Source organism: Azolla caroliniana, unplaced genomic scaffold (genome assembly GCF_043228905.1).
Source record: "Azolla caroliniana isolate FFs.n. ecotype wild unplaced genomic scaffold, voAzoCaro1.0.p SCAF_4, whole genome shotgun sequence".
Lineage (NCBI taxonomy): Eukaryota > Viridiplantae > Streptophyta > Polypodiopsida > Salviniales > Salviniaceae > Azolla > Azolla caroliniana.
Genome location: NW_028230439.1, coordinates 189816 through 213232, shown reverse-complemented (window position 1 = coordinate 213232; position 23417 = coordinate 189816). Strand labels below are relative to the sequence as shown.

The 23417-nt window shown below is 38.1% G+C and overlaps 2 protein-coding genes and 1 pseudogene across 2 annotated transcripts; 1 reads left to right on the top strand and 2 right to left on the bottom strand.

Annotated features, from left to right (window-relative positions):
* The first annotated feature begins 1658 nt into the window (after nucleotides 1-1658).
* LOC147864610 (two-component response regulator ORR3-like) lies at nucleotides 1659-3714 on the top strand. Its single transcript, XM_087318724.1, has 5 exons — nucleotides 1659-1928; nucleotides 2680-2738; nucleotides 2898-2966; nucleotides 3064-3134; nucleotides 3337-3714. The coding sequence occupies exons 1-5, from the start codon at nucleotides 1727-1729 to the stop codon at nucleotides 3578-3580; spliced, it is 645 nt and encodes a 214-aa protein (XP_087174850.1). The 5' UTR covers nucleotides 1659-1726; the 3' UTR covers nucleotides 3581-3714.
* A 6416-nt stretch (nucleotides 3715-10130) lies between these two features.
* LOC147864609 (LRR receptor-like serine/threonine-protein kinase FEI 1) lies at nucleotides 10131-12911 on the bottom strand. Its single transcript, XM_087318723.1, has one exon. It carries the CDS (start codon nucleotides 12790-12792, stop codon nucleotides 10549-10551), a length of 2244 nt encoding a protein of 747 aa, XP_087174849.1. The 5' UTR covers nucleotides 12793-12911; the 3' UTR covers nucleotides 10131-10548.
* Nucleotides 12912-18635: 5724 nt separating this feature from the next.
* Nucleotides 18636-19176, bottom strand: LOC147864608 (oleosin pseudogene; annotated as a pseudogene).
* Nucleotides 19177-23417: the final 4241 nt, after the last annotated feature.

Here is a 23417-nt window from a genome sequence, read left to right as displayed (position 1 = left end):
CCTGATTATAATTGATGTTGAGTCACTTGACTAAGATTTCTTCGACTTCCTCTTTGTCCTTGTTTTCATATTAGGCATCTAAATTATATTGTTGGTGACAAAGATAAAGCAAAGGATTATTGATGACTTGCTATGAAAATTTCAGAATCAAGATTTTCATATTCATGTAATGCAATTATGATTGTCGAGTTTATGTGGAGGGCATAAGGCACTTACTCTTTCGAAGTCTAGTGTGAATGATTGCAAGCTAATCTAACAAAATAAGCTAGTGATTATGAACCAATGGAAACCAAAATTAACTAAATGGAAGCATAAGAATGTTGTAGTCATTTCTAAAGAATAAGTCCTTCATGAATACCATAACGCATGAAATCGTGATCGACCAACGTGATTATCATCCACACACAATTCCACAAAACATGAACATGGTTCACCTAAAGTCTTCTCCTCCCAAGGTGATCAAGATCATTCACTCAGACAGTCTCTTCATTTGGGGTGGGTTCTTGCGATTGACGACGGGATAGGCGTGTCCTAGTGGAACCCATCATTGCCCCACAAAAACTTCTCGAAGGGCGAATCTCGGTCCCAACCCATGTCCATTGTTCCGTTGAGGCACCCAAGCCTCCAAACCAATCCAAATGGAGCCCTAGCCCTAGCCCTAGCCCTAGCCCTAACCCTAACCCTAATTCTAATCTTAATTCCTATGAGTAAGAAAATATGCATTCTCCACTCCAAATGCGTGCTAAGCCTAAGCCTAACAACCCTAACCCTAATCCCCACCCAGAGTGCAAGAAAGTACGTCCATGGGTGTCAATCAGTAGATGAGACCAACCTTACCTTCATACAGCCTATCACGTGGGCAACACAAAAAATCTACTCTATCTACTCTGCAATCTAAAGGCACTCATGACTCATGATATCCTACCTAGCCCTCCTCTCTCCTTAACCCTAACCCTAACCCTAACCCTAACCCTAAACCTATTTCCTGCCTGTGGAAAGTATGTCCCCTGCAGACGCGACGCCCCATTATAACCATGTTTCTCTGTGCCTCCTGTGTACGACTTCGAGGTTGTAAAACACTAAATGTTTAATAATGTAGAAAGAGTTTTGCTTCATTTTCCTACGCCCGATGAAAGATTTTAGGTCTGATTCTCTCTTGGCCTCGACCTCGACCTCTGCTGCAAAGACCTTTGACTCTGCTTTTAGGGTTTTGTCTGTACTCTGATGTGAAGCAATAGCATTCTCTCCCTCCCTCCCCCCCCCGACCATATTTTTTCTTATCAGAGCTGAAACAAAGCCTTAATCCTAATCTAGATTTCTGAACAGGTAAACCCTGAAGACTTGTTATTCTTCCTGGCGAGAAATCTCAACCCTAATTGGTAGAATCCTTAGCCCTAATTGAAGACAAGTCCTAACCTTATTCGAGCTTCATGGTCACGAAATGCAAACCATAAGATTATTGGCCAAGAAAACCTAATACTAATTAATCGGTGTCGTCAATTAACAGAAACGTTAATCGATATCTGTTGCTAGAAAAACCCTAACCCCAACAATTGAAAGCTTCGTGGTCAGGAAACCCAACCATAGCTAAGGTCGTTTGGTCAGGATACCCTAACTCTAGTTAAGTTTACGGTCAGGAAACCCGAGTTCTACTTTATCATCGTGGTTACAAATTACCTGTACATCCACATTATTACATCTTTTTATCTGTTTCTTTGTTAACATAATGGCAATGGAAGCTGAAGAGCTCAAGGTCAATGACATTAATACCAATAATGTTATCTCTGAGGCTTACGTTATTAAACCTAATATATATGGAATTGAAGCCAATAATGCAGAGAATCAAATCCATGTCCTTGCTGTAGATGACCGTCTTCTTGACAGAAAGATTGTTGAAAGATTACTGAAGAGCACTAATTCATGCAAAGGTATGCTCCACAAATTTGTTATCCTAATAAACATATCACGATAATTCTGGTTGTGAAAACATTTAGACTGGTTTGGATGTTCGCGAATATACTATTCTATGGTTAGATTGTGTGGTAATACATGCTTATCAGGATCATATTTACCCATGGTGACCCAGCTTAATCTACTAAGTAATGCAGGCACCCTGTGCTCACCATGAGACCCAAGCTCACACTGAGGATGCCATGCCATCTGATGGATTTCGAAGGAATACTCAGCATTGATGATGAATGAACACTGACCTTCAGGCCATTTTCTGGCATTCAAGGAATTGAACTGTAAAAAATATCATAGGTCTGATGCTTGACACGTAGTCTGAGATAACATGTTCAAAGAAACCAGCAAATGGTAGTGATGGGTAATCAATGGTGATGGCATGGGTTATGATCACAATCAGCACTATTGTCATCTTCATAAAGCATGCTCACTGCATTCTCCACAATATTCTCATGTTTCGATCAATCTGTGATAGGATATTAATATTGGACATCATGCTTTTTAGGAAAATCGATGGCTGTAATGCCTGTCTAGTTAGATGTCTTCATAATCTATAGACTATAATCATCATCATGGCCAACATCATCCTATTATGTTTATCATCATTTTCCTCATCATTGTTGTCTTTCAGTGAATCTGTCATGATCATAAAATACTTTCATCATCATATTGTTTATTTCTAATTGAGACATTTTGTGAATGGTGGCATTGTAGTTACAGTTGTTGATACTGGAAGCAAAGCTCTGGAGGTATTAAGCTCTCTCAACAACGAAGTAAGTGAATATGATTTCTAACCTCCTTCATTTTTATCTATAACCAATATCGCATCCATATTTCTTTTTGTTCATATTTCTAGTCCCATTATATATCTTTTCCTGATTGAAATTTGCATAACATATTGGTAATGAGCCAGAATTGTTGGTAATTTGCAGATTGACTTGATAATAACCGATTATTGCATGCCAGAAATGTCTGGTTATGAGCTCCTCAAGCTTATCAAGGTAAATCTTTTATCCTACTCATAAAAAAAACCCATTTTGAGTATTACTCATCCTTGGTGCTCATTACATAACATGGAGATGTATATCGTTTCATCAGGAAAGAAATGCCTTGCGAGACATTCCGGTTGTGATAATGTCATCAGAGAATGTACCAGACCGGATCGAAAGGTGCGATATTTGTTGACAATGATATTATATAGTCATTGCAGATGCCCTCACTTATATGTCGACATCCACTTTGTAGTAGTATTTGATCAATTTCTTTAAATCTTCGATATTGGTTTACAGCTTTTCACGTGTTTGTGACTTCTTCTGTAGATCAATGTCTTTGCTCCTTTCACGTAATACCATGTCTTGGTTCTATGTTTAGATGCTTGAAAGATGGAGCTGAAGAGTTCTTGTTGAAGCCGATACGCTTAGCCGATGTGCGGCGACTCAAAGCGAGCGTGAGTGCGGGAAAGCAAAAGCAAATACAAATGCAAAAGGAAAAGCACGATATGCTCGAGCAACCTAGTGTAGGTCAAGGCAATAAGCGGAAATTCTCTAGTGCCGATGGCTTTGAAGCTCAGAGTCCGGAGAACCGTCCAAGATTACGCGCCCTTAAAGTGGCATGAGTACATACACATCTATATACATACATACATACATATATATATATACATATGTGTGTATATGTATATATTTGTGTAAGCTTATTTAACTGATGTACTAATGATAGCAATATATGAAAACAGCCCACTTTTAAATCCTCAAGGAAGCTTTGGAAAGTGGTTGTGGTTCTGAAGTACCATCATCTGTGTGTCTCTTTATACTTACTGCAGTCTGGACAGTTTTGGTTTGCAAGCTCGTGCCACATCCCATGCATGTCTTCAGCTGCAAAGTGTGGCTATATGGGGTTGGTTAATCGTACTAAGGATGTATATCTATCATGTAGGACCACAAAGTGTAAGCTCTGGAGCCACCTACACATATATTTAGTCTTTGCATTATCATCTAAAGCCTCGCAATATGATCATCATCGGTGGATTGGTGTCTAGTCGGATGACACTTTACAAAAGCATGATGATATAAGCTGGAAATCATCGCTCGACCCATAATCTTGTTATATTTTGGTTCTACGAATGTGTGTGATATCTTAACCATAATGCTAGGAAACAATCAAAGCATCGTACCAGCTCTCATCAAAGGAGATGCAATTTGTGGTCCTTTTTGGCGCAGTTATGAATGACATTATGAGTGAGATCGCTGGGGATACGTTAATTTTAGATATACTAATGAAGAAATTCCACTCACTGTGGGAGTCCTTCCCAAGCCCTAGTTGTTTTAAAGGACACATGATACGATGTCCAACCCAGTCCTTGTCATGCAACGCCTTCAATATCTGCTCCCATTTTACTTGGTCCCAATAACAAAATGTGTTTGCTCAAACCATAAAGAACCAACTAACTTATATGAGAACAATGTCCAATTTAATATAACAAGAATATTAATTTGATGAGTTTATGATTTTACATGAGTACCTAGAGTAAAATTAACTACAGTTTATTGTGTTCCTCGAAAAGGAACTTGGATGGTTTTGAACTTCATGTTCTCTCCATTGAAATTGCTTTAGGTCATCATGTGGATTTGTGAGGCCCTTGTAAAATGTGGATTGCACTATCCTTCGATATGATTAAGATTCAAATATAAAGTTTTCTGAAGTGGAAGCCAAATAATTTTGGTTCTTCACTTGTATGACTTTTGGTGCAATGGTTCAAACCTACCCCGCTATTCCCTCATATCGTGGTAAACAATACATTTCCAATTGTAAAGTTCTGCCTACTTTATTTTCCTCTCACATAATTCACATGTTCTTGCTTCTCGCATGCTCTTAGCAACTATAAGAAAACAATCATTGGAATGCTATAAGTACATTTGTATGGAATTTAATATATCATACTATTAGAAGTTTTGATTTTATGAGGTATATAAAATAAGACTATCAAAGAAGATGTGTTGCAACGAGATAAAGCTTGCTACAACATTGCTATGTAGTGTTATCACATAATGATGACTCTTATTTGAACATTTCATTCTTGGTAGGGAGAAAACATATTTGCATTAGGTGAGAGGACAAACAATGTTTATTGATAAAATGTATTACGTTAGCAAGGAAATTAGAAACTATTGCTTATTGAGTTGATGATGAGCAAACTAATAAGAGATTTCGGAGAAGATTAGATTAAGAGTGCTTAACCACATTGATCACCCTTGAGTGAAAGACATAAGACAAACATAAAATACCATTAGTGTCCCATACAATTGAATATTATCTTATATTATACCTTGGATGTTGAATAGAAAACTTAAGAAGAGAGGCTAGCCTCACTAATACAGTCTTGACGACATCTCAAGATGCAGTAATGTGATGAGGATACTACCGGCCACAACTGGTTTCTACACGTGTGTACGCGGGTGCAAAGATCGAAATGACAAGGGAAAATAGAAGATAGATAACTCAATTACAAAGACAGAAATATTTTACGTGGAAAACCCTGAAAAGGAAAAAACCATGGGAATCCACAAACTCCAAACAATATCACTATAATAGGAAGAAAACACACAGGAGACTCTAAGGTAACAACCTTGAGCTCCTCTTTGTCTGGTGATGGTTATAAGAGAGTTACAACTCTCACACTCTCTCTCCTACTCTTACTTAGTTACACAGAGACAGCTACAAACAATAGCTCTCTATATATCATCACATCATCATTGATTTGCCCTAGTTGTATATATACTAATACGACTTTAGGGCTATTTACAATTCTGGCCCAAAATAGGCGCGACTAAACCTATTTACAAATATGGCCATTTCCGGATGCTTCATCCGGATTGGATCCGTATCCAGTCTCGCTTCTTCATCGGATCCAACTGATCCGACTCCTTTCCATCCGGCTCGATCTCCTTGGAAGCTAGTTCTACGGACTCCGATCCGGCTCGTGCTTTCTTCCCATCCGAAGGGACCTGTTTCCTAACATAATGAAGGAAATAACTGGTCTTCACCTTAATATAGTTCCAATACTTACACTCACACATTACTACTTTGTCCCCACTTTGTCATCAGTTCTCAAGGTTTTGCAACAAGGCTACACTTCTTTATGTAGCTCAACACCTAAGGCTCCATGACAACATGTCATAGGACCATGTTAAGATACTATATGTGAAATGTATATACCAAATGCTAACAATAGTTAGAATAATCTTTCTAAATAGTTTGAGCAAGCTAGGAAAGAATTATCATATTTGATAGAATATGTGATTTACTGATGCAAGACAAATGAGACAAGGTACTATTTGGTATACACCATCGTTCCCTTCAACGTGATATTAAGTGGCTGCATTATTATTAGCTTATACGTGACGTTAAGACTCAACAAAAACGGTATGCGTAAATATTGTAATTAGAACCATGGTTGTGGAAAGTTTATGTAGTGTCAACCCAGAGGGTTTGTAAAAGTTATGGCTTGGTGAAATCTACGAGTCAACAAGAGCTAAAGAAATTGTTCTCTCTTAAACATTATTTATATTGTTTGCGATGTAGGATAGTGCTTGTTAGTGTATGTAAGCAGTTGAAACCCTTCTCTACGTTGCACTACCACCCATATGAAACTTTTGTTAAGATAATTTATATAGTCCATTGTAGACACCTTCATCCTTAGTATTCTTTGAATGTTTCTAATTGCCTTCTATTTATTGAACGAGGATCTCATTTCATGTGTGAACGCCTCCTTTGGAGTATGAGATCCTATTCTAGAGATTGACGATTTTTGCATGTGAAAAACTAAATTCATGGTTATGATATGCCAAACATTGTCATTATCCATTAGTTTGATCATCCATAATTGATGGGGAGCATAACTTGGAGAACTTATAATGTGTACACCTTTTGAACCTCATCTAGATAAGATAGTCAAAAATGATAAAACAAACTATCCTAGACCAATAAAAATTAGGTGGAACACACAATATTTTTACTTTAAAGACTTAAAGCAATGAAGGAAAAAGAAAGAAGATAATTGGAAGTTGGAATGGGCAAACAACTTCGATTTCTGTTTTCCAAAGTAAAAACTTCTTACATTTCATATTTTGGAAGAGAAATTCAAATAATAATTTATGTTGGTAAATGTCACCTCTGGTTGTCGCAAATGGTTAGGTCGAGGCCTAAGAATACCACCAACTCAGGTTAGCCATTGTCTCTCTTTAACTCTTTTTCTAATAAACATGATGATAATACAAAACCTTGGGGTTGGTTAAGGAAACACGTCTTATTTATTCTTATGCCTCCCTCCCTCTCCCCAAACATCTTTACATATTATAACGAAGGATTGCTCATCATGGATAAAAGGTGATATAAAATAGACAATCAATGAAAGTCTTGAGTGTGTGAGAAGGTAATGAAGTTAACTCCAAAGTAATTATGATATCAAACCTATTGTGGTAATAAATCACAATAGCTTAAAAAGTGGAAATGATGCATAATCGTCATGAGAAAATGTTGATAATTTAGGTTGTGCACGTTTTCTAAGATGGAATATAACTAAATTGCTAACCATGGGGTGTTTTCCCCACATGGATAAACAACAACAACAATGCAAATTCAATGTAAATTGATATATCTACATGGCTAGTATTCTCTCTTGCTACCTCCCCCTTGACATCTTCTGATAATATGATGCCTTAATTACTTGTATAATGTTCTCTTAATAATGAAGCACATTCCAAAGACTTGAGAGTCCTTAGCACCTATGATCTTTAAAGTTTATGCAATACCATGTGTGACGATATACAACGCATGTTCTCTTAAATACACCGACATCCCCTTAAATTTGATGGTTTTTTTTAGGCCATCGGACTTCAAATTCTAACAACCATTTGTTAGCACCTATATGTGTTCCTTGCATATCAAATTTCATTTATGATAGGACAAAACATGCTTGCTTTCATCAAAATAGGAAGAAAATTTGTCGTGTTGAAGAAGCCTCAATCTTCCCTTGACCACCGTTTTTGTGTGTGATCAGTGAATACCATAATAGGTGGATTTCATCCCATTTTCTTGTTCCATGCATGAAAGCATGATGATATCAATAACACTCACATTCTTTTGATTGTTGATTAGTTGAAAGAACTAGCATACTAAAAAATGCTCTCTCCTTATGTACATACTTAAGCAAAGCCAAATATGCAAATTTGTGTAGTTTCCATAGATTCATGACATAATAAGTTTTTGGGTTTAAGCACTCACTCAAAAAGTAAGGACCAAAGTCAAATATTGGAAATGACATGATATCTCAAGTTAATTATCATTACATTAAAAGGAAGCAATGCAATAAAAGTAAATCACAAAAGAACATCAACGTCAATTGTAGCACTTATGTGGAAGCATGATGACATGTTTATGCTTTGTTTAACAACCATGTGAAGCATCTTCATATGAGAAAGTAATACCGTGAAAGTAAATGGCAAAATTACATGAACTTAAAAGTCGAGCCCTTACGTGCAAGCATAATGTCATGCCAATACATTCACATTCATTTGTTTATACTTGGTTGGAACAATCATGTGAAGCCTCTTCATATGAGAAATTAATTGTCCTTTTGTTACACCATTGATGTCAAAATGATGGAGCTCTCAGAAAATATGCAGTTTATTCATGAGAACATGACATAATAGGGATTAGGTTTGAATGACCTCAACTTCCAACAATAGTATACTACTGATCATATAGCCATTCAAATGACACGAGGGAATGCTATCGAAGAAAGAGCTACAAATCGTGTTAGACAATTCCTTCTTTTGTTTACACATGATAGAAACAACGATGATTATAATAGAAAATGTACGATAACTAAAGTGAAAATGACTATAATCGCACACAAGTTACGCAAATATCCTCTGTAGAAGGCATTAATCGTTACTTTCTGGTGAGTCTTGATATGTTTAAAACTACTAGGCCTAGGTTGGTAATATCCATTGATAAAGAGATATGGTTTATTTATTATGCCTAGATTCAATAAGACCATGACATGATAAGCTCTCGGGTTCAAACATTTGCTCCAAATTTTATGAGTTTGAATCAATTTAAGGACTTAAAAGTGAATCCTCATTAAATATATAAGAGGAAATAACAAGAAAAAAGAGCAAAATGGTCAAAGAACTTGAAATTGGGGCCATGGTAAGGTTTAGTGCAAAATAAATATCCAAACTAGGCCTGATCTGAAAGTTGCACACATGTGTAGGTCATAAGAAAACCTGGTCCAAATATCTCTCTATCCAAGTTATTAGAAATGTTTGGGATGTTAAGGCTAGATTAAATACGTCAACTTGGCAAGGAAAGAAGGGGTAAACTGTTCACATAGGATTCAAACTTAACAACCCAATAAAGTTCAATGTTTTTCCAAGTAGCCACTAGGCATCCACACTAGTGAATTATTGAATGGGCTAAGTTCTGGCAACTGATTGAATTCCCCATAGTGCAACTTTTTGTGCAATGCAATCACATTCACCAACCATGTTAACCCAACAATCTATAGATAGATCCTTCAAATACAATTACAGTGACAACAATAATCCTAGCATAAAATCTGCAAATAAAATAACACTATAATATCTTGGATATGAGCAGTAGCTCCAAATTTAGGAATCCCCCAAATTGTTTATCAAGAGCATGAGCAACTCATGAACTCAATTTAAATATTAAAATAAAAAGGAGGAAATACGATGAACCGAACAATGAAATAATAAACACATGAATGAGACAATTACATTCTCTTTCCACATTGCATATTCATCAATCCTATAGTAAGGGAAAATATGAATCCTATCCATTGCTTGTGATATGAAGAACATGAGCTTATTGTTGCAATTTGCAACGGAGAGAAAGTATGTGATTCATATGCTTGGGCTTTTAGAGTTTCATTAACAAATCCTCCTGAATCTAGTTCTAATTGAATCTATATTGAAGGCCATGAATCTAATTGAAGCTAATCGATGTAATATGTGTAGGGATAGGTTTCATCAAGCCATGATCCACGAGTAAAAAATGTCATGGAACATTACATATGGTTGTTGCCTTTCAGTGTTCAGCAATAGCAACAAACCTACTCATTTGAAACTTAAAAGTGTATATATACACTCAATACAAATCTACATTCATTAGCCAACAATACATCATCTCTATACAAAATCAATAATTAATTTCGCTCTTGACGAGTCTATTATATTTGACCCCCGACGAATAAATGGGTAACAAAAGAATAATGTGCGGCATGATTTGCTTCTTTTCTTCCGTAAAACACATGCCTAACCCTTGGGAGGGCTTCCCTCACAAATGTACACGATAGGTTCAACGCATATTCACACACCCCAAGGAAAACTTCCAAAAGCTAAAAATGGCCTCGTTTGGCGGCCAAATGCCAATGCTTGTGCAGTGAAGACGTGTATGTTGCCCAACAACTATAAGAAACGTGTTACAATGAAAACTACCTTGTCTAATCAGTCCGTGGCACAAGCACAAACACCATCCAACGAGCAAGTAGGTATATGTTCATAGTAGAAGGGGTCGTTCGGGCCGGAGACAAGGGCTCCGCATTGGGGAGTTGGCATCCGTGAGCCCTTCTAAGATGCTTGCAATTTCCGACATGCTCGGCCGTTGGGCTGGGTGTTCACTCAAGCACAAGACAGCTAAATTGAGGGCCCTTTCGGGGTAGTCCGGAAACGAACAACTCTCCACAAGGTGTGAACCCAACACTTCATTGCCTCTACCATCTTTCCAAAGCCTAGTGACCCAGGTCATTAAGTTGAGCTCCCTATTACCAATGTAAGAAACCGGCTTCTTCCCGGTGAGGAGCTCAAGCAAGACCACGCCAAAGCTATAAACATCGGTCTTCTCAGTGTACTTTTTGCTTGCTCTAAGCTCAGGGGCGGAATATCCTGGAGTTTCAACCCAGGGCCCCTCGGAGACCAATCCGATGAGACCATAATCGGCCACCAAAGGGAGGAATTTGTCATCTAACAGCACATTACTAGACTTCAAATCCTTATGCAAGATCCTAATGCTGGAGCCTCTATGGAGGTGAACAATGGCCTGGGCAATCCCAATGGCAATGTGGAGCCTCTTGGTCCAATCCAAGAGTGTGAAAGCCTCCTCCGGGTTTCCATGAAGGACATTGTACAGAGTCCCTCTGGACATGAATTTGTAGAAGATGACTTTCTCAGTAGTGTTAGCATAGAAGCCTTGGATTGGCAGCAAGGTGTAAAACTGGCCAGCCACTGTCTCTAGCCCAACAATCTCTTTTTCAAAAGCCTGTTGAGGAATAGGGCGCTTGAACACTTTCACTGCTAGGGTTACACCATTAGGCAAGTCCGACCGAAACACGGTGGCAAACCTTCCTTTCCCCACAACATGAGCAGTGTCGTAGTAGCCTGCATGTGACACCACCTCCTCATAGTTGTACTTAAATGCCTTCACAAACATCTCCAGCTTGGGTGGATTTCCATTGTCCGAGGCCAATGCCGAGGGATAGAAATCAGGGCTAATTTCGGTTTGGATCCGGAGATTCTCTCTCCTTCTTCTTCTCCGCTGAAGCATGAACAAGATGAGGATAACTGTGATGATACAAAGGCCGGCAGCCCCGACTGAAGATGCGATGATCTTCGCTTTACGAGCACCATTCAAACCTGGTTCTGGAACCAAAGTAGGGGTCTCAGAACTGTTACGAGCACCATCTGGACCCGATTCGGGAACCAGAGAAGGGGATGGTGGGGGAACCAGAGGAGGCGATGGTGGCTGTGGCGGTTCCGAAGGGCACTTATTGTTCAGGGGACCCCCACATAGACCTGGATTGCCAAGGAAAGCAGCACTGGAAAAGTTTGCCAATACGCCCACAGTAGGAACCTCACCTGTGAGATTATTATTGGCCAGAGAAAGCTCTTTGAGGGCAGACAATTTACCCAAAGAGTGTGGGATGCTTCCATTCAAGTGATTGTCGGAGAGGTTGAGTCGTTTGAGAAGCGAGAGAGATCCAAGTTCTTGCGGCAAGGATCCGGAGAGATTATTGCTACAAAGGTCGAGGTAAACTAGGGTGTCCAAATCGCCGATTCTGGTCGGGATAGAGCCATTGAGCCTATTAAATCCAAGATAGATCGCCGATAGCTTGCGTAGACCAGTTATGTTATCAGGGATCGGCCCCTCGAGATCATTGTTTGTAGCTGAGAAATACGTGAGGTGAATCATGTTGCCAATGCTAGATGGGATGTCGCCCCCTAGCTTATTGTTGTCGAGTAGCAATTGTCTTATGGTTGAATTGGGTGTGAATATGGAGTTTGGGAGGGTTCCTGAGAATTGATTGGAGCGGAGGTCCAGACTCTTGAGGTGGGAGAGAGCGGACATTTCCACCGGAAGCGGCCCGTAAAGCTTCGTGCTAGCGAGGTTTAGGGTTTCGAGAGAGGCGAGGTTGCCTAGTGCAGGGGAAAGGGTCCCATTTAAGGTTAGCTTTGATAAGGCCAGGCCAATTACAGAGTTGTTTAAGCTATTGCATATGACTCCCCTCCAAGATAGGCAAGGAGAGGAGGTGTTAGAGTTAGGGAGAATCCATGTGGAGAGTTCCTGATCAGGGTCTTGCCATGATTCTTTTAGGGCGAGAAGAGCTGCTGTCTCCGCCTCAATCAGATCCGAATTAACACTAGGGAAGAAGCAGATACAGAATAGAAGAAGAAGAAGATGATGATGATGATTATGATGATGATGATGATGGTGATGAAGAACAAGAAGTGAAGAAATATCCCTCATTTCTAACTTGTTCCTGGGCTGAATCAGGTCCGATCTGTCTCTTCTTCTTCTTCTTCTTCTTCTTCTTCCTCTACTCTGCAGATTTCATGATGTTTTTTGTTCTGATTGTAGCAGGCTGAGAGAGCTCTGAGCGAGGTGTCTGGTTTTTCTCCATAGCCTCCATTCCCTTTCACACTTGTCCGTCCAAACCCCCTGTTGCTTTCACACTTGCTCGGATCTTCGGCCTGACCGGGTCACTACTTGCCAGGTGGATGTCCGGCAGTACGGCCGCTCCTCTCCTTCCCTCCCGACTGCCACGTGTCGTTTAGCCAAGATGTCCGCGCCAACGCTTTGTCATACTTCTGACCGGATCCCATTTGCTTTTCTCTTTGAGTCGATCCCCTGCCCAACCGCCTCCCTATTTATTTTTTTAATTCAGTTTTTCCCGTAATTCCTGCCCGCGCCGAATGGGCACCAATGTCTGCGACATGGTGGCCGAAATTGTGATTTCTCTGCCCGGGCGGCCATCCTAGTGTGAACGCCCATTTCGGTCCTCCCATCACCAAATTGCCTGGCTGGTCAAAGCTCAAAAGCTGAGTATTTATTTCTTTCTTTATTTCACTACGTTTCAGCGGACCCTCTCTACCTACTATAATAATTTATAAGAGTGTGTTTTAACTCCAAAAGTTTTATCTCGTGGAGATGTATTGTTCAAGTCCAAATGTTCAATGAGCATTGCACATTTTGTCCATACCTACTTCTTCGGTTGTATATTGAAGGTGTCAATTATTCGTTCTGTCACTAATAACACATTGTCTAAAGATTCGTTCTTGGAAGTTTGTATCTTATTTATATGATGTCTTGTATGGGCACCTCGGTGTTGCCTCGCTATCTTATTTATAATACACAATGGGTCTGCAACACTACAACTATTTGATTACACAAATATCTTTCTCGGTTGGCAACATGGTATTGAAGGTTTTTTCTCACCAACTGATTAGCAATTGGATGATGATGAGTTTAAATTAATGTCTATTAGCAAATTAAATGTTAAATGAATAGTGAGACCTTAGGTCGCATTTTCTGGATTTATAGTTGATACTTGGCATGTACAGTCTGAAATTTCACTTAAAAGTGTCCATTGAATGAAACTCATCAATTTGGGTTCCTCTTGCTTTAATGTCTCACCATAGTAATTCAACCACCATACCATAGTTATACCAAAAGATGACACAATGACTTTGAAGGAGAGGAGGGAAGAAAACAAAGTCAATAGTTGAATAATAGAAATGGATCATATAAGTGGGAGACTTTTTCCTATATATGAAGAATTCCACAAGATAATAATAAACAAGAATCCAGAAATGGATTGGTAAAGACAACCAATCATTTCATGGAGAAAAACGTTACCTCATATTAATGTAAACTTTTAGATTGCTTGTCAATGTGTCGACTCTTGAGCATCCAAACAAATAGAGATGGCTCTTTATAATATCAATTGGCGAAGGAGAGTCCTCTCCCATTGTTATGGATACCAAATAGCTATTTGGAAGCTATAGTTTTCCCATGCCCGATATTGCATCCTTGCAAACGTACATATAAAGACTCAAGAAAAAAAAAAGTGAAGCGTGTGATGAATGTATTTAATTGCTAAGTGTGACTTCAGGTAGGTTAGTTGTACTTCATTAATGTTTAAATGGTTCAATGATAAAAAGAGATTAAGAGTCGAGAGTAGTGAGGGAAGAGGAGTGCAAAATACTCACCTATCATTATGGCAAAAGTCCTTCCACCATAAGGGGTTTTTACATCTATTCAAACGGCCTAAAATATGGGTTCAAGACTTGTTGCAATATATTGATGCTTCCTCCATTCATGCATGGAAAGTTTTGTTGGGACACTTTATTAACATCCCTACTCCTAGATTATTCAAATAATAGAAACATTACATTAAGTGCAAATAATATAAACATTACATAAGTGTTCTAAAGTACAAAACGTTGTGCATTTGGTCACTACTATAAGAAATACTCTCTACTACAATAAACTAATGATATTATATTCGTTGCAATTTTAGTTTAGTGGAATATTTACTTTCATGATTTAAAGATGTTTTCCAAATAATCAAAAACACATTACATACGACATTCTTGAAACATCATATAGTAACATGACTAGAAAAATGGGAGCTCTTGTGTCCGTCCCAAGTTAAGGTCATTATTTATATAGTTGCTTTGAGTTCACACGTATGTCCTTACATGCATCTTTTTTAGCGTGTACATGATATAGATAGAGTTTATTATTGTTGTCCGAGATCAAATATGACCTACTAGACAAAAACCATAATGGTTTCTGTCTAGTAGCCAATCTATACATTGACCTTACATTTTATTTCTTCACAATTTTCTATATTGTCAAATGCATAATAAGGGATATTTCATGCCTTTAACAAGTGGGTAGCATATTCATTTTATATGTGTCCCAGTTCGGACAAACAAGGACACCTTGACCATACTATCTATGATTTGAGAGAACCTCAAGGTCAAGGCATTTAAAACATTACACAATTTCAAGTTTATTAATCTCATACATGGTTTATCCTTACTTTGGCTCTTTACAAACATAGTCTTCATTTTAGACTAGTAACACAAAACTTTGAATGCATACAAAAGTCCTCCAATGCCATCATAAATTTTAATGCATTTTCTAAAGTTTTGCAAAACACACCACATCATCTACGTACAACAAAAGCATGATGATTAGATTCCCAACGCAATTTCTTCAATGCATTCTTCATTTACTAGCTTGAAATTTATTTATGCCAATGCATACAAAACTTCTCCAATGCCCTTATTAGATTCAATGCATTTTCTAAGTATTTGCAAACAAAAGTATGATGATTACATTTCCAATGCAATTTCTTCAATGCATAGACCAAATAGAGTTGGTGATTATGGGCATCTATGCAATAAAAAATTTCATCACATACACACATGACATTTAGCCTTCTCATTGTTTCAAGAAATTGCAAGCATATGCAGACTCATTTTGGTACCTCACATTGTTCTTTGGTACGCGTATTCTAAATGTAGAATGCGCGTTTTTTAACAACTATGGTACCTCATGTTCTTCCATGTGCCTCCAATGATGCCCATGAGGTGCACCACAATTATTACAGTAAAGTAAAAAAACAATGCTATAAACTATTACATCTTGAATGAAATTTTTCGAATAACATGTCAAGGGTGACAAGGTGATAAATGATGCTATGGTGTTTTTGAAAGCTAACTTGTCAGTAAGCACTCTACATTTTTTTTTTCAATTTATGCACTTAATCTTGGATTTTGTTATATATATGAATAGTTTTCCTAGAATTGGGCAGCCATGATTGTCTAATAATTGTTTATATAATTTACATCTTCACCCTTATGCAAAGGTTTTATTCAATTTGCACTCCAACCATAAGGAGTGCCATTTTATAATGCATGATTAAACATATTAAACATATCACGTATCCATGTGCATGCTTTCTTTCCCATTCATTTGGGCATTTCAGCCTTATACCTTGAAGATCTCTTACTTTTGGAGAGGCCAATTTTATTAAACCCTATACGTTTATCCTCGATAATAAAGAATAATGACATATATGAAAGAGATCCATAACACAACCTTTTCAACATTTGATTGCTCATATAGGTTCTTACAATGTATAGATAATTGAATTGCTCATAAATGTTATGTTACCACAACTCAAACACAATTGAATTGTGATACTCAAACTCTTGAACTTCTTAAGGTTAAAAGTTAAGAGTCATGTAACTAGTCTTGTCACTTATATATATATATATATATATATATATATATTATAGTCTTTATTCCCTTCCCATATTTATCGATTGCCTTTGGGGTTGAAGTCTAGGTATCAAGTGCCGCAGTTGTTTGGTTAGCTACTAAATCGGCTGCATGGTTTTGTGGGTGGAATGGAAATAGTCCTTCTTAAAAGGTGGTGAATGGAATTGTACAACCTACAGCCAAGGAGGTTCATTCTACATACAAGAACGGTACGTAGATATTTGGTTTTTAGTGGCTGGCCTTACTGTTTGACAAGTGTGGGTATCTAGGTCTAAGGAGTCATTTATCGGGAAGCGAACCCCATCGACTGAGAGTTTAATGATGATTTGGTTTAATCTGATTTCTATGTTACAAGGAAAGTTTGACAACCTCAAAGGGCCCTCTGATGCGAGTGAAGAAGCTAGATACCGCTCCCTTCTTAAATGGAGAGGTTCTTCGATGCAGATGGTGGATGGCAATGCAATGTGGATTTATCACCTACCCTGGTGGCTGTTTCCTCCAAGGGTACCAAACATAGAGGTGGGTGCTGAATTGTGAAGAGATTGGAGGGCGTCTTTGTTGAATGTAGGTTGTGTGAGGCTGTTGTGGGGATTCTCTCGAGTAATTTTGTGTTGAGGCTTTGTTGCTTCATTTATACATGTTTTCTTGTAGCCATACGAAGTGGTTAGTAACATATGAGTTGTATATTGTCCTATGTACTTTTTCTTAACTAATGGAAGTAGAAATGTTTTTTTAGAAAAAAATAAAATAAAAATATGACCTATAAAAAAACATAACATTTTCACGTAATATGTGTGAAGATGAATAGTGATTATTGATCCTCAAGACGTTTATGTGATTGTGGTTGAAGATGAGTGTAAAGCATACTTGAATGTGATCACCATTGTATCAAAGTGTGATATGTGTGAAGATGAATAACGACTATTGATGCTCAAGAACTTTATGTGATTGTGGTCGAAGATGAGTAGAAAGCATACTTGAATGTGATCACCATTGTATCAAAGTGTGATATTGATCAAGACTCTTGAACTTATTTAGGGCAAAGTATGCATAGTCAAGTTCGTCACATCACTTGTGACCCAACACCATACCTCATATCCTAAGTGTGAGATCTAAGTCACATGGAAGCAATGGTTCGGATGGCCTTCAGAGTTCACACATGAGAGTTCTCTGAGCAACCAATTACTTACATTTTTCAGCTCTATTGTTCTAGTTATCTTTCAATTATATTAGTGTATGTGTTTGGCATTCTAATAACAATCGTGGAAACCTCTCTTGACCATGCATTATAATTGCCCTTATTGTATTATTGCATGAGAAGAAATCACATAACAATCAATAATCACAAAGTTCTTTCATCTTTTCATCAATTAATTCTATATTAGTGTCCATATAGAATACAAAACACACAAATGTGGAACAACCCATGAATTCCTTTCACTCTAAATTCTAGTGCACTAGATGGAATTGAATGTAATGCATGTCTACGTCCAAAAATTCTTTCCCATATCTTTCCGATAGTCCCATATCTTTCCCATCGACATGATCGCAAGAGCCCTACATTTTCCCTTGGGTACTTGGGGTGGTAGAGCAACCGACCATTAACAGTTTGGTTGGATATATGTAGAGAGTTAAGAGAGATATCCACAACTATGGTTATTAACTGATTGGTCGGCTATATGTATAGACGGACACCATATGGTGCAAGCAAATTAAATTACTAATGAAGAATATTTCATGATCCAAATATCTTAAAAAAAGGCAAGACGGCAAAAGGTATACCATGATTTGCTAGAGACTTTACCAATGACCATCACATTTTGTAGAAAATGGCAAACAAAATTTAAATGATAGAAAGCATATGAGAGAAAGGCAAGGGACGGGAGCAAAGCCTTAAAATAAACTCTTAAAATATTAATTACTATCCAAACAAGGATGAACCCAACTAATAATATGTCCCTTCAATATTTTGCTTCATTTGGACCCGAGCTTAAGACGTTTAAAAAACAATGGTTATTTATATATGTATGCAACTGTTGTCATGGGGACAAAATTTTACGCTACTGTCGGCATCGGGATTTGTCCGGCCACGTCGTGAGCCTTGACCTTCATGTGCTCGGCCGTCTCGTGGACGCGGCCCATGACGTGGTCTAGCTGTTCTGACCCTCAAGGATGTCTACCCTTGAGGTAGCGGTAGAGCCAGACGGCGACCGAGAGAGTGGCCACGCCCGTGCCCCCCGCGACCACGATCCCAGCAGTGCACAAGAAGAGCACGATGCCAACGGGGACAAGGATGGGGCTGAAGAAGAGGAGGACGGGCGAGAGGATGACGAGGATGATGGCCGATCCAATGGCGAGGGCACCGGCTATTGCAACCAGTGCAACCCGCCCAGCAGTGCTTTTGGGCATCATTTCCTTCAATTTCTGAAACACGCCCTTCGCTTGCTTTCCGGCCTGCCCACCCATCTCCTGTGCTTTAGCGCCCATATGTTGGGCCTGGTCCTGGGCTCTCCCGGCCATCTGTCCTGCTTGATCCCGAGCTTCTTGGGCCGCCATGGAAACTTATAGGAGAGGGGAGTGCACGAAAGTAATACCAGCAGATTACTACCCTGGCCGTGCTGTAAAACACAACTTCAAAAAAAGAATCACTAAAACCACACGAGACACATCAATCAATCACACAACATACATTGACTGGACTATTGATCAGCAAAATATCCTTGTTGATCGATGGAAATGTAGGAGATGGCGATGGAGATGCAGATGAATGATTTCTTCTGATTTTTTAACGTGTTTATATAACCAATCCATACGTCTTTTTTCTTTTCTAGAATGTGGTTTTCCGAACACTTGGCATCAGACCCCTTAAAAACAGGAAGCTTTTAAGGTAGTAGTTAAAGACATCATATCAGATTCTCCCCCATGACCACACAAATCAAAACCATTGAAGGTTTCCCAATCCCCATGGCTTGCTCTCCCCACATCTCTACACATCCAGAACTTGACGAACCCATCGATTCACATTGTTAAGCAGGGCGGAATATCTATATGCGTTATATCCTTCTGACCCAAACTTCGACGAGATTTCCTAAGAAAGGATCATTGGCACTTTCCATGAAATTTGAATGTCAATGACATGGTTTGGGAAAACTCATCAACACAAGCTGACTCATTGAACCATGGCATTACGAACAACCACATGGTATGCATGCAAAGTCTCCTCATTTTGCCTACCATGTACCATTCAAATACAATGCAATTGTTATTAATGTTCAGCGGGTACAAGGTCAGACACATTATTTCGGAACATTGAGTATGATAAAAAGGACTACGAGGTGGTGCCATTTATTTTCTCTCTTGGAATGATGATGATATTGTATAAAATCCCGAAAAAAGAGTGCAAGTTGGTACAATCAAATGTATATGTCACGACAATTATTTTAACATTATTAAGGTAAGATTCAAATATGACACTTTGACTTCAAATATGCACTTTACTATGTACATATTCCATATTTCTTCATTTGTCTTTACCACTAAATGACTCATTCCCAACTTCAATAGTAAATCTTTATTGCATTATAATATTCTCTAAAAATGGCCCGACATTTGTGTTCCATCTCTTTCTAACTTTTGAATGATCTTTTTTTCATTCAACAATCCTCCTCAAGGTTAACCCTTGACCGAAACATATTGGCTCAAGACTTATTGACAAACTATGTTATGAAAGAATGTTTTTTGGAATAGCAAAAGCCCTCACATAACTACCTTAGCATTTGCATTAGTCCATCAACTTTGCATTTGTTCAAACTCATAAACTGCCACCATGTTTCAAATATGATAAAGAAGCAAGGTGGTGTGGCTTCCAATATGTTCTTCGACTAGACGATACTATATTTAGTTGTTTTTCAATAAATTGGGAGTATTGTTGTTTTGGGTAATCTTTGAAGTTTGAACTAATCATAAGAATCGAGTAAGTCCTATGATGACTTTGTTAAAAGTGCATCATGGGACATATCATTGGAAAGATCTTCGAAGGAATATATCCCAAACATTGTTTTACTTTAAAGTAAAGTTCTGGATCATCTCATGCTAAGTTACACAAGCTTTTTGTTACTCCAGGTTATCGATATATATATATATATTCCAGAACAACACCGTAGTTTCCATTACCAATCCAATAAGTGTATATAAAGCATATAATGATAGAGTCTAGTGAAGGGTAAGATAGCAGAGAAAAAAGTAGAGCCCCTGTATGTCATAAGGTAAAACAAACTCCACCTATGGAGGAAACTATCACGACACACTGACATCAAATACATAGTTGGTGAGGATTGAACCTATAACCTCACATCAACAAGATGTCATGCTCAACAATTTTGATATGAGCATGCATTTGTATATAATAGTTTAGTATTCTATAGTCTAATATATAGTACATTTCGGAATCAGAATACATATTCTAGTCATTAGTATATTCTAGAAGTATTGCATGGTATATTCTACCTATCTTTCTCGAGTATATTCTAAAGATATTGAATCTCGGAACGTGCATAAATACTTGTAACTTCTATGGTCCCTTTGAGGGGATTCAAACTGTCATGGACACACCAAGCGTGGGTGACGACATAACATGGATGATGGGGCTATGAGTGTGGAACTTAAGAAACTAGGAACGACACAAGAGCATGGAGATAGAGATGAAGGAGAAAAGATGGAATGAAACGAGTTCTCACAAGTTCTCTCTAAGTGTAATGCATTATTGATACATGCACCATAAGATGAGGAGCTTTTGGATATCCAAAGTCAATAGCATGTTATTATTTTTCAGTTGCAATGCCAAAGTTATCATTATGCGAAGATGCGACAATTAAGGGACGGGCTCATAGATAATCAATGTCAATCTCATTTGTTTTTCCAAGTGTTACATCTTACTTATACTTGATCTAATGTGGTACATGTGAAGCAAGGGGATAAATGGATAGTGGATCCTACTACAATAATTGACATATGTGTTCATTACTTTAAGGAGTTAATTGGCCCACAAATGTAAATGACAAATGAGGTGAGTAGAGCATGTCATGAGTTTTATTATGTAGTTGGATGTATTGTGCATGACCTCATTAGTCATGAATTGGATGCGGATTTCACTCAGGATGATGTGGACACAGTTTTAAGGCATCTTCCTAGTTTGGGATGGTTTGACAAATGAAGTTTTTGAGCAATATTCGAACATTTTAAAGGGGCCCTTAACTCTAATTTTGCAACATTCTTGGGATTCTGGTCGTATGCCTCAAGCTTGGAAGGTTGGTCTAATTAAATTAGTTCCAAAGGTGGCATCTCTAGAGTCAATTCATCCATGGAGACTTATTTCTTTGATGGGGAGGTTGTATAAGATATTTATAAAGGTATTGGCAAATAGATTACAAAAGTATTTGCCAAAGTTGATACAGTCCACCCAATATGGTTTTATTGCAGGTAGGAATATATTGCATAATATGTTGAATGTTCAAATGGCCATGGATTATTCTCGAAACACTCATCAAGAATTGATTATGGTGCAATTAGATTTGGAGAAAGCTGATGATCATGTTAATTGGTCGTTTGTTTCTGGGTTAATGCATACAATGGGCTTTAGACCTCGTATGTCTCGCCTCATATTTTTATTAGGACAAGATGGGGGGTCTTGAGTAATGCTTAATGGGGGAGTTACATCAAATATTGCCCTCACAAGATCCGTTCATGAAGGAGGCCCTATTAACCCATTCCGGGCTCTACATGTGTTCAACAGTTGGTTACCTTATGGCAAGAACCACTCTTGTTATGTGTATGGAAACCATCATCTAGTAGAGAGCATTGTAATTCTTTGCAAAAAGAGTTGCTTGTGTCTTCTCGGTTATTATGTTCGCCAAGAAAGGAGAGATTGCACTCTCAATTTAATCATTTGTTTCGTTTGGTGGTCAAAGAGGTGGGAGATATAGTTAAGGTTCTATCTCAAAGAATTTTGGAGTTTGTTAAAGCGCGACAATTATTACGCATTTTGCCTAATTATGGGTTTATTTGACAACAACTACAAAATATTCCATTGATGCAAGGTCCTTTACCTCACAAACAGGAGAATAATCGTGGATTGATTGATGTTTAAAGTCACAAACGTCGTCGTTACAAATGACTACTATTCTTTTGTATCATTGCTTTGTTGAGTCTCTTGGATGGTTATCATCTAAGGCTGAAGAAGAATGGAGATTACACAAATCTGATCATGGGTGGTGGCAGATCTTACAACGTAGTTGGCATTCTAAATTGCCACTTGTAGCAAAGGTCTTCATTTGAAGAGTTTTGATTGGAGGATTGCCTTTGGGATTAGCTCTGAAGCGTAGTGGACTAGCTACGAGTAATTGCTTTTTTTGCACTGTTCAAATGGAAGATAATCTTGATCGATTTATACAATTTTCGATTGCTCGTTAGATTTGGAGTTACATTTCTCAAATTTGGCAAGTTTTATCATGGTGTTATTTCACACCTAGACAATGGGTGTTTACACAATTTACACAAGTTGACCCAAAATTAGAGATGGAGATCGTTTTTCTATTTATGAGATATTGGGGGTTGTGTCCTAATTGGAAAATGCGACACTTTTGTATTCGATGGTAGACATGCAGTGAAAGCATATCTATGAAAGTTGAGGAATACTAATGTGACAATTTTCTTTATTGCAGCAAGTGAAAATTCTTTTCTCGGTGGAGTGTTCGTATTGCGTATTGGCAATTCAACATGTTCCACTACACATGTAGTGT

Bases quoted from the DNA above. Each gene is read 5' to 3' on its own strand.
- LOC147864610 (XM_087318724.1), top strand. From the start codon at position 1,727: ATGGCAATGGAAGCTGAAGAGCTCAAGGTCAATGACATTAATACCAAT. The intron at 1,929-2,679 runs GTATGCTCCACA...GTGGCATTGTAG, and splicing joins GAGCACTAATTCATGCAAAG to TTACAGTTGTTGATACTGGA. The intron at 2,967-3,063 runs GTAAATCTTTTA...TCGTTTCATCAG, and splicing joins AGCTCCTCAAGCTTATCAAG to GAAAGAAATGCCTTGCGAGA.
- LOC147864609 (XM_087318723.1), bottom strand. From the start codon at position 12,792: ATGAGGGATATTTCTTCACTTCTTGTTCTTCATCACCATCATCATCAT.